The sequence below is a fragment of the Pongo abelii genome, chromosome 8 (assembly GCF_028885655.2).
Source record: "Pongo abelii isolate AG06213 chromosome 8, NHGRI_mPonAbe1-v2.0_pri, whole genome shotgun sequence".
Classification (NCBI taxonomy): Eukaryota; Metazoa; Chordata; class Mammalia; order Primates; family Hominidae; genus Pongo; species Pongo abelii.
This window is the reverse complement of record NC_071993.2, coordinates 24,643,201-24,655,475: the sequence shown is the minus strand read 5'-3', so window position 1 is coordinate 24,655,475 and position 12,275 is coordinate 24,643,201. Positions and strand designations below refer to the sequence as shown.

The 12,275-nt window shown below is 43.7% G+C and overlaps 1 protein-coding gene across 22 annotated transcripts in view; it reads right to left on the bottom strand.

The window, feature by feature from the left end:
• Positions 1–12,275, bottom strand: part of KIAA1217 (KIAA1217 ortholog) — a 380,568-nt gene that overhangs the window by 47,023 nt on the left and 321,270 nt on the right. For 13 of the 22 annotated variants that reach the window (XM_054522069.2, XM_054522071.2, XM_054522074.2 and 10 more), the window contains 2 exons: positions 6,133–6,237; positions 5,542–5,591 (listed from right to left, as the gene is read on the bottom strand). In XM_054522069.2, the coding sequence (XP_054378044.1) occupies positions 5,542–5,591; positions 6,133–6,237 (155 nt within the window). The remainder of the gene's footprint in view (positions 1–5,541; positions 5,592–6,132; positions 6,238–12,275) is intronic. The other 9 variants (XM_054522073.2, XM_063727513.1, XM_054522072.2 and 6 more) reach the window with 1 other exon arrangement.

Sequence of the window (12,275 nt, the reverse complement as noted above, 5' to 3'; positions counted from 1 at the left end):
AATTTTAAAATTCTGAGACCTAATAGAGAGTGCTTATATGCCTATTTTCTGCATGGCAAATGTAACCTAAGGACATGCAACTTATTTCTGGGCAGAGATTCGGCCAATCGCCAGGGGGAGATTAGTAAGAACTGGGTACTGTCCTGAATCCCTTCAGATTTCCAAAATCAAAAGAAAGAGGGCATCTGCACACAACTCCTTTAGTAAGAAAATAAGGCAAGATGCAAAAATTCTTCAGCAGGGGACTCTAAAAAGGACAATGCAATTCTATGGATACAGGTACCCGGAGTAGAGGCTGGATCCATGTTACTAATAAAGACACACACACACACACACACACACACACACAAGCACACACTCTTCTGGAGAAGAGGCTGGATCCATGTTACTAATGAAGACACTTACACACACACGCACACACTTCTGGAGTACAGGCTGGATCCATGTTACTAATAAAGACACACACACACACACACACTCTTCTGGAGAAGAGACTGGATCCATGTTACTAATAAAGACACACACACACACACACACACACACACACACTTCTGCTCAGTTCTCTTTCCTGTAAAGGGTGAAGTGCAAGCTTTGTCACACGCCAGGCTGGCCTTTCAGGACAGAGCACTGCTGGCCACTTGCAGACCCTGAAGTGGCTATAGTGTGGTGATAGCCTGTCTTTCCATCCTGGTTCAGTCATTTCGGGAACCTTTCCCGCTCCAGCACACACAACTCAGCCAGGCCTCAGTGGAGCTCAAAGTGGCTCATGAGCCAGGGAGCTCCCTGAAACTGTCCTCTTTCTTGCTTGGCCTTGGCGACGCTGATGCTGCTGGTGCCCCATGCTCTTCATCCATGAGTGACCATCCAAATAGGGCCAGTCTCCCAGCCCCTCTAATGGCCCTCTTGGGGAGGCAGCAGGGGAGCAGGCCAGAAGGCATTTTAAAAGACTGACAGTGGAGCTCCAGGAGACCCGACAGCGAGCTTTTTGTTATGTTTCTTTCTTTTTTTTTTTTTGAGACAGAGTCTCGCTCTGTCTTGCCCAGGCTGGAGTGCAGTGGCACGATCTTGGCTCACTGCAGCCTCTGCCTCCTGGGTTCAAGCGATTCTTCTGTCTCAGCCTCCCGAGTAGCTGGGACTACAGGTGCACACCACGACACCCAGTTAATTTCGTATTTTTAGTAGAGAAGAGGTTTCACCATGTTATCCAGGCTAGTCTCGAACTCCTGACCTCAGGTGATCCACGTGCCTCGGCCTCCCAAAGTGCTAGGATTACAGGCATGAGCCACCACGCCCAGCCATGTTATGTTTCCAGGCCTAAATGGTCACTCACATCACCAGTCATGGCTCTGACCAATTTTTGGCAGTTCCTCCACCCCTCAAATCAAAATCATCCTCAAAAGAGATTTGCCATCTCTGCCATTGTTCAAAAGGATATTCTCCAACTATGAAAGTACCAAGTAAAACATGTCTGATAACATTTCCAATGACAGCTGCATGTTAGAGTTAACAGTGCCTTCCAATGTCAGTGATTCTGACCACAATCCATTGGAAGTTTTCCTTACACAATCAGTCAAATTACTTTATCATCACTCCCTAGACAGAGAGGGATAGGCACTCTGTGAGGGATAGGTGCACACACACTCACAACACGCCATATCATTTCTGATAACAAGGTATTTCTCCAACAAAGATGACACTGTGCTACCTTCTGTTTGCTACTAAGAACCATTCTGCTAATTCCTCAGCCAAAGGAAATCACACATTCTTTCTACACCTCTTTCTCCTTACACATTCCGAGGCCACGTAGGTAACTCCCTCCCCTCGATCTTTTATTCCATGGAGGAAAAGGCTGAAGACTAGGTACCAGTTGTTACAGTTGAATGCTGATAACTGGTTTAAGAAAATAACTTTCACAGCGCATTTTTTTTTTTTTTTTTTGAGACATGATTTCGCTCTGTCACTCAGGCTTGAGTCCAGTGGTGCAATTCCCTGAGCCTCAACCTTCCTGGTCTCAGGTGATCCTCCCACGTCAGCCTTCCAAAGCTGGGACTACGGGCATGTGCCACCATGCCTGGCTAATATTTTTGTATTTTTTGTAGAGACAGGGTTTTGCCATGTTGCCCAGGGTGGTCTCAAACTTCTGGCCTCAAGTGATCCTCCTGCCTCGGCCAAAGTGCTGGGATTATAGGCATGGGCCACCACGCCCAGCCAACAACCAAATTTCTTAATGGAATCTATACTCATTTTAAAAATATCTTCACTATAACCTCTTAATCTCCTATATTTGGTACACGTAATAGCTCCATCATTCCCTGAAATGGCTCTTTATGTTCATTTCAGCGATCTTCTAGTTGTCACCCCTGTGTACTCTCTCCTTTGTTTCAATGTGACACTGAGCTTTGTCAGCCACTTCTTTTCTTTTTAGTCACTTTGAAACTTTCCATGATCTTCTTCTGTTTCTGCTGCTCCGTCTTGGTCAATCTCTTTTCTAACTCCTTCCTCTGCCAACCTTTTAAATCCTGATATGTATGTCTCTTCTTGCTGGACATACTTTCTAGGGAGGTCACTTCTGCTACCACCACCCACCAAGGTCTCCCGCACCCTCGTCTGCAGCACACAATTATCTTCAGATCCACATACCAGTGCCTTCACGCCACTACTGAACTTTTCCATAAACAAGTCAAATTCATTATTTCCACTCGTCTTCCACAAACCTCTTTCTGTCTCTGTGGGCCTAATTGTATTATATATGTAAGTTCAATAACTTTTGAGGAACAAGTAGTTTTTGGATACATGGATGAATTGTATAGTGGAGAAGTCTGAGATTTTAGCGCACCCATCACACCTGAGTAGTGTACTTTGTACCCAATTGTAGTTTTTTAAATCCCTTATCCCCGCCCACCCTACCCACTTCTGAGTCTCCAATGTCCATTATAATGTGGGCCTAATTTTAGCCAGTGGCACCACTATCTACTCAATTATCAGCCAGTCAGGCTGTCACTTTTTTTTTTTTTTTTTGAGACAAGGTCTTGCTCTGTCACTCAGGCTGGAGTGCAGTGGCTTGACCTCGGCTCACTGCAGCCTTAACCTCTTCAGGCTTCAAGCAATCTTCCCACCTCAGCCTCCCAAGCATGTGGGACTACAAACATGTACCACCACGCTCATTTTTTGTAGAGACAGGGTCTTGCAATATTGCCCAGGCTGGTCTCAAACTCCTGGCCTCAAGCAATCCTCCCACTTCAGCCTTCCACGGTCCTGGGATTACAAGCATGAGCCACCACGCCCAGCCTGGCTGTCATTCTTAATAGCTGCGTCGCTTTGGATAACTAACCTAACCTCCCTGAGCTTCTGTTTCTTTTCATGTAAAATATGGGTAATGACATCTTCCTTATAGGGTTTTGTGTGTTAAATGATCTAATGCGCAGTATAAAAACCTTTGAGATGGGAGGTTCCATCTGTTCTCTTTCCACAGTAAACTCCACATTCCATAAGTAGCCAGGAAGTCTGGGTTTTCCTTTACTCTTGGCCAGATGAGTTCCTTGACTTCTATATAATTCCGTTTACTTGTCTACAGAACAGGGATAATACTTGTCTTGTAGCTTACTTCCTAGGATTCTGGAAGAATTATTATATTTTGTGCACTATACAAGGCTGCTATGGCAACGAAGCCCCTGTGGACAATATCTCGCCCTGATACATTAGAGTGAGAAAGTCCAAACCTAGCAGAGACGTGGGGAGTGAATCCACGTGCTCATTGCCAATGGCGTTGCAAATCAGCTCAGACATTCAGAAGGGAAAACTAACAGCACGTCACCAGTGCCACTGAACTGTCCCTTTGGACCCACCGATTCCACTTTGGGAAATATATCTGAGGAAATGACACTGGCTCCTTTCCCCACATTTGAAAAGAAATTGACAAGAGTTTTTAGAACAAAGAAATGAAACAACCTATATATCTTTAAAGGGACGGAGGCATCTCAACATAAAAGGAGTTAAAATGACAGGCATTTGGAGTATGATGATGTGTGTCACGTGTGTGGATGTGTGTTCAGTTTTCTTTTCTGGAACATGAGAATAAAAACTGTACCTCTCCCTGGATGCTGTGGTAAGGAGTTCATGAGTGAATGCATGAAAAGCGCATAGGAAGCACTCACTACATAGTTATTATTATTCTTCTCTATAAAGCAAAAACAAATAAAAGGAGAATACAAAACAGCACGTACACATTGCTTAGAGCAGTGCTTTCAGATACGAATCATTTCTAGAATGGATTATAGAAGGATGGGAGCTTTTAGTATTTAGTAGTTTCCTTTCTTCTCCCTAAGTTTACAATCCATTTTAAAAAATGAAACAATTAAGTATCTCCAAAACAAACTGGCAATTGCTCTGAAGACAAGTTTAGCAATTTCTGTGAAATAATTCTCTAGCTTCGGCCAAGGCCATTGATTGATTTCTAAGCAAAACAACAAATCCCGTCAGGAACCAGAATGCTGGCAGAGCGGCTCTGTTGGCCTTGTAGCTAAATTGTGCTCAGCCAGAGAAGAACCACGACCAACAGAGCCCTAAACTGAAATCCCCAGTTCTGTCTACTCTACCGTGCTGCACAAAGCTAGTACACGTGGCTTCCCTAAATTTGGGGTTTCACCCAACTTGCCATATGCTTTCTGTGTAATTTAGTATCTGAATGTGTTCCTGCTAAGGATTTCTATTTCTAACCCGACGAGAGGGAAGACCTCATCTTCTTGCAGAGGCCTGGCTTGAGACTGCTGGATGAGACATTCATTGCGAAGACCTGGATACTAGTGAACGCCACTACTAACAGAACTGGCCTCTCTTTCTGGGGAATGCTTGCATTTAAAAAGCAGGCCCTGTCATCTGTCATGAGATTAAAAAGATAAAATAAAAAGCAGGCCCTAGGCCAAGTACTCCTTTTTCTCCCATCTGGACACTGGTCATTCCTTATTGGCTTCTGTCCCTTCTCATCCATCCCCATATTGCAGCTGGGCTGATGTCCTTCCTCAGTGTACAACCTTCTGATGGCTTCACTTTGCACTTAGAACAATTTTAAATTCCCTCGACTAGACAACCCTTCTTCCCCCTAAGTCCTCTTCATCTTTCTGGGCTTAGTTTGTGTCACTTCCTCTGGGGATTGCCCTTGGTATAGGCTAGTCCTATTGGTGAAACATTTATCCTGCACTTTTAAACACTTGACACACATATAATTACTTGTCCCATTTCCATCTTCCCCATTGAATTCCAAGTTCTAGGCAGGCAGCCCCGTGTCTGCAAGATGCCCACCATATGGCCCTATCAATGAACAAATGAATGAGCGAATGAATGAAAACCGAAGGGAGAATACAGTGCTTTGCCCCCTGAATTAATGAATAAATCTGGAATTTCAGTATTAGCAGGAATATCTAGGAATCCTCTGACATCATACCAAATAAGTGACTTAGGGAAACGTTAAACATTTCTGAGACCAGCCACGGCTCATCCCCGGCAGCCCACAGGTCTCCTACAGCTCCAAAAACACTTACTTACCTGCACTATCTGTGTGGTTCCTGTTGGCTGTGGTTTTCATCATTTTCTCACTGAATAAAAGAAAAAGAGAGTCAGCTATGCGGTTTCCAAAATGCCTTTTTTTTTTTTAGCCCATTCCATCCACTATTTGAAGCAATTGGCAGTGATGGGATTAAGCAATGAAGGTATTTTAGCATCAGCATCACAATTGGCCAGGATGGAAAAGGCTTCCCAGGTGTGCACCTGACACTGGGGGTGGAATGCAGCCAGGCTCACTTGTGACTTTCAGATGATGGCGACGTGGACACGCAAGGGTGGCGGTTGCAGGCACTGCACGGTGAGTGGTCCATGAAGCCACATGCACTGGGAAGCCCATTTACCTTCTTGGGCCAAAGTGTTACTTTCGACCAAGAATTACCAGAAGGAGGAAAAAAAAACCCCAAAAAACCAAACCCCCCAAAACAAAAAAATAACGCCCATGATCCATAGAGATGTGAATAGTTTCAGCCTTGAAATGATTACAAGGAAACAGATTTGAATGAATGAATTATCTTAATGATTAAAAGAGAAACAGATTGAATTATTGTTTTCATTGGCTTTCTTCTTTTTTACCTAGACGCATCTTTGCTATAACTTGTAATGGGCCCTTTAAAAAGCGCAGACTGAACAAGGCCAGTTAAACTGGCAATCTGTTTCTCCATGGCTTGCATCCTCTCTCTGTAAAACAAGAGAATTGTTTGTTAAAGCTTTATTGACTTTCAGACCGGTTTGTCCGGGTGAATGCACCACCTGAGGGTTACAAAAGGTACCACCTAGAAGGCCGTGGAAGTTCACCCAACCTGGCTCAGGAACATGAAGAGCCACACATCCTCAGCTGAGGTCAAGATTCATGATCAGTATTCAGTATCAAGCCAGTGACCTGACTGGCTAAAAAAAGACACAGCATGGAACAACTGAAAAACATCTCCCTTGGAAACACTCCTGTTTGCACAACCTATGTCTTTGAGTCTTTCTGCCCTGCTTTCTTTCTTTCCCCTTGCACAAAAGGGCTGTTCCCTAGCATTTGCAGTGTCCCAGGCCAGATCTCACCTAGCTGCACACATTTCTATGCTTTACCCCTCAGCTGGGAGGCTGCTGAGTGGTTTTGGTGTAAATGATGGAGATGTTTGCTGTGTGGGTAGTAACACTTGTGTCACAGCTTAAGGGCAACACAAACATGTCTCTTCTTTAGACCATGGAGAAATATGACTGAAACCTGGCCGGGCACGGTGGCTCACGCCTGTAATCCCAGCACTTTGGGAGGCCAAGGTGGGCAGATCACCTGAGGTCAGGAGTTTGAGACCAGCTTGGCCAACATGGTGAAACCCTGTCTCTACTACCAAGATTGCACCAGTGAACTACAGACTGGGCAAAAGAGTGAGACTCTGTCTCAAAACAAAACAAAAAACCCCATGTATTTGAAGGTAGATGATGTTAGATCTAATGTCATAGAACTTTAGCCTGGAGGTTTTTACAGAATCACGCAGGAACACGAATATCCCTAACAGCTTGGCTGTCTCAAGACGTTAATGAAAAATTTCCCAATGATTTCCATATACAGATACTGTTCCTCTCTCTCCAGGGCTCTTTGATGCTTCATTACAGTTTAGCTGGCATTTGAAATAGGCTCACATTTCTAGACCTCAGACAATGGACGTTTCGCAGAACTATTGCCATGTTTTCAACACATTGTTAAAAACAACAATACAAGTAAGTGAACAGAGGCTTCACATGTCACCTCGTGTGAATTCAGTTATGCATATTTGTTAGTTCAAAACAGGAAAAGGAGAGAGAGGAGAACAGTGTATATGGCAATGGGCAATGCCTGTGCTGTTATCTCCCATGAATGAGTGTCCTTGCATGAGCCTGAGATAAGACAGGGGACCTCACTCCTCAATGTGGATCTCAGTCCTACAGGCCTCTGGATTTGTGAGTGATGGGGATTCCTGTGCTGCAAACAGTATATTCTTACACTATTAAATACAAGCTGGCTAATTTATCTGATTGTCAGTGGGAAAAGTAATGATGGTCTGGCCGGGCACGGTGGCTCCTGCCTGTAATCCCAGCACTTTGGGAGGCCCAGGTAGGCGGATGACTTGAGGTCAGAACTTCGAGACCAGCCTGGCCAACATGGTGAAACCCCGTCTCTACTAAAAATACAAAAATTAGCTGGGTGTGGTTGTGCATGCCTGTAATCCCAGCTACTCGGGAGGCTGAGGCAGGAGAATCACCGGAACCTGGGAGGTGGAGGCTACAATGAGCCAAGATTGCGCCACTGCACTCCATCCCGGGCGACAGTGCAAGACTGTCTCAAAAAAAAAAAAAAAAAAAAAAAGTAATGATGGCCTGTTCTTCCACTAGAAAAAGCCAACTGACTAAGTTGGGCTCTTTTTGAGAGACGGTGCATTTGCATCCTGAACTTTATGACAATCAAGATGATATTCAAGGGTAATTTTGTCCAACTCAAGCATTGCAGCCTTGAGTTTTGCCTTTGGAATGTAACTCTCAGTGCCATATATAACACTGATCTTAATTTTGTAATTGCAAACTTCTGATATCAGAACTCCATGCATTTCCTTTAGTTTAAAATTGATGGTCTGTCACAATACTGAGTTTCTTGTATGTAAGTCATGCAGTCTGGATAGTTAAAGGTTGCAAATCCACCAAGGAGGAAAAAAATCACCAAGCAATTTTAAGTATTAATAGTATGATCTCTCTGCTGTAATAGAGTGGAAATAAGAAATCTCAAATGGTGAGTGCGGAAATATATCTCCACGGAGTGATTTGCAAATGTTTCCAGGTACACCAGTTGATGCTAAACCTCTCAGCCATATAGCATTTCAGTCATACCTTGGCGCCCTCTTTGCCGTAAAATAGTCCACATATCAAAGAGAAAAAATGGTAAGCAATTCAAATAAGGAAAGCAGGTTAGTGAATATCCATATTGACCCAAGTCACAGTAGCATCTCAGAAAAAATGGGAGTGGTGGTTGGTCACTCTTCCTGCCACATGGGGGGCACAGACTTGCACAAACTCTTGGGAAATGAATGACTTCCTTGGGAGAATGCTCAGCCCCAGGTGAAGTTTCCCAGTGTCCTCATTGGTCCCATAGGGACTCTATCCACAGTGGTGCTGGAGTAAAATGAATGACACTAAGAGCAGAGGCGCATTCAGGGCTACCTTGAGATGTATTACTTTACTGCTCTTCTTCAATCCTAGGCAAATGCAAAGGATATTTCTTTAAGAAAAAAAAAAAGGTAACGTGGCATTTTTAGAGTCTAGACAGCTTTGGTAAGGAAGTTGCTTAAAGGGTTCTGTACAGCTGGAGTGTGGGATAGGAAGGCATGATGACAACCTTAGTACATGCAGAAGACAGTAATATTAAGAAATGCAAGAAATAGGTAGGTCTCATTTATGTAGAGACTAAATGAGACTCTGCTAAGAGGGAAATGGCAGAGGGGAGTCCTGGGATTCCATCGCTGGCCACGAGAACAATGCTGGTTAGGGCTAGACCAGCCTTCTTTCTGCTTCCAGTCTGGTCAACAGGTTTCATTACATTGTCCAACAAAGGAGAGCATCAGCATTAAAATTCGAAACAGGCTGGGCGCAGTGGCTCACATCTGTAATCCCAGTACTTTGGGAGGCCAAGGCAGGTGGATCACTTGAGGTCAGGAGTTCGAGACCAGCCTGGCCAACATGGTGAAATCCCGTCTCTACTAAAAATACAAAAATTAGCTGGGTGTGGTGGCACATGCCTGTAATCCCAGCTACTTGGGAGGCTGAGGCAGGAGAATCACTTGAACCCAGGAGGCAGAAGTTGCAGTGAGCAGAGATTACACCACTGCACTCCAGCCTGGGCAACAGAGCGAGACTCTGTCTCAAAAAAAAAAAAAAAAAAAAGGGGGAAAAAAAAAGAAACAAAGCACCTGAATCATTCTGGATAAACAACATTGCTCCTCTACTGATTCATCCTTGAGGTTAGAACTGTAGAATGTCACAACACAGACCACGTCATCTACACATGGAAGTCTGGGGAGCTGCAGACACACCTTCGGCATGTTCCTTGGCTCAGTGAGTACTCAGCTTCTACCCTGAGCTCCCACCAGATAATAGTTTTAGGGTGCAGAGAGAGACAACTCCCAAACAACATCCTATTCTTCTTTAAGGCTGATATTGACAGAGTTGCAGAACGGTCTGGGGTAAGAATCTGGGTGCTTTTAGAACAAAAGGGCTATATGCACTCCAGGTACCCACATGCTTGGCTTGCCTTTTCATGTCTGTGAGGAAGGGAGTAAAGGCTCCCTGGATGGCCTCATTCAGGGTATGTCACCTGCAAGGCCTCCAGGAAAGAGACACGCTGCATCAGAGATACTGAGTCAGGTGGCTTCTCATCTGACATCCGCCCTGGAGAGTTCAGATGCTTGACAGTAGAGGGGAAGCCATTCTCTCCCGGGTGAGAGCACACAGAGCACCAAATACAAGTGTATGCTCTACTGTCTTGACCAAAGCCACTTCACAAAAATACAATTCTTTTGACACATGGTAATGAGAAAACATTTTCCCTCCTATTTAATCGTCAAAGTGTGTCTGGTTTCAGGATTCATTTTGGGGACATTATCTGATTTATACATTCATAAATAAGATTGTCTTTCCATTTTATGGTTGGTAATCTGGAAACAATTTTATGGTTTAAGTAAATTACAGCAACTGGAAACTTATGCAGCCTTCTCCCATGATGAGATGTTAGGAAGTGTGTTTTAAAGTTGAAAGGGAAGAAAGCAAAGTGCCATGGAAGAAGAGAAATGAACACAACCCTGTCATTTTATTGCAGTGGCAATTTTTCATGCTCATCATCAGAATATGAAAGACATTTAGGCTCATTCTTGCCAATATCGCTTGGTTTAAAATATGACAGGACTGATACAATTACTGTTGAAAAGATGGCTTAAAAATGATTTCATAAACCATTTTATATCATTCCACAAACCATATTTATGTGATTAGTGTATATGGTTAACTAGTCATTTAATGTCTTAAGTCAGCCTGGCTGAATGAGTCTTCTCATGATCCAAACATAATATTAATAAAAAAACTCAAGTCAAATTCAGGGAAGTGCTGTTTCCAGTGTTAAAAGTCTGATTACTCTAAACAACTTTCCTGCAAGCTCCATGTCTGTGAAGATGAAGCAAAATGCATATTGTTGGTGGTCTGTTCTGTCTTTGGAACACAGAAAAGGAAAAAAAAAATCTGTGTTTAGGGGATGATTTTTAGCCAGTAACTCCATTTATGGAACTTTTTTTTTTTTTTTTTTTTTGACAGGGTCTCACCCTGTTCCCAGGCTGGAGTACAGTGGCATGATCATAGCTCACTGCAGCCCCAACTCACCGAGCTCAAGAGATCCTTTCACCTCAGCCCCGCAAGTAGCTGGCACCACAGGCACGCACCACCACACCTGGCTAATTCTTTTGTATTTTTAGTAGAGGTGGGGTTTCACCATGTTGCCCAGGCTGGTCTTGATCTCCTGGACTCAAGCGAGATCGGCCTCCCAAAGTGTTGGAATTACAGGCATAAGCCACCATGCCTGGCCCCACTTATATAACTTTTTGATTCAAGTTTCACCTTGATTTTTTTTTTTTTTTTTGACTAGGGACTTTGTACTGACCAAGGTGTCACTAAGCCTGAATTAAGTCCTTATTATATATCTAAGTAAATGAATGTCTATTAAGAAACAAGTCAATAGCATATGAAGCTGGTGATTCCCCTATTAAGAATCCCAAAGGATTTGTTCTTAAATATCCAGAAGACATATTACAGGAGATGGCTGAAACCAGCTAGCCGAGCTGATGTGATTAGCCCCTAGTCTGAAGCATTAACCTTCCTGACCAGTTAGGGGGTGATTTTTAGCCAGTGACTCCATTTACAGAACTTTTTTTTTTTTTGAGCCAGGGTCTCACTCTGTTCCCAGGCTGGAGTACAGTGCGCATGATCATAGCTCACTGCAGCCTCAACACACTGTAGTCAGTAACAACTGCAGTATTCTGGCCTTCTGAGAGTCCCTACTAGGTGGTTCCTCCATTTGCTTCTAATTCTAAGTTTTGCAATTTTTTTCTTTGTATTCCTGCTCATTCCCTGTCATCTCTCTCCCCCCCCAGAAAGTGTTACATGGTCAATGAGTCAATCAACAAATATTTTTGAGCCCTTAATACATGCTAGGTAACGTGCTAGCTGCCGTGGACACAGCAGAGGCACTGCACCCCCTTTCCCAGGCATGCTTTTCTTTGACAATGTCAATTTCTTTTTTCTAGGAGCAATCTATCTGAACTGAAACTCTTTGGGTCTTGGCAGTGCCGAAGGCATTTTTCCAGAATGCAATAGTGAACAGGTTTAAAGCGAGGCTATGCCCTTGTTTGTTCATGCCCTGACTCTGGTATGAGGAAAAAGAAACCCAAAGTAATTAAAGACTCTGTTTTCAGATGAGTTCAACAAAACAAAGGAATTCAAATTGTCTGAATTTGTGGTAAAGCTTCAAATGTGACTCTAAGCAATGAACTTTCTATTTCTGCCTGAAGTTAACCTATTGGTGGAAAAGCTGTGTAACTAAAGACATTGTTCCCCAAGCTCCCAATACATTTAACTTCTCATTGACACATGTAGCTCTATTTGGGAGACATTGGTGTGGTTGGCGGTCAGGGCTGCCATTTCTTCTCCCCAGGCCC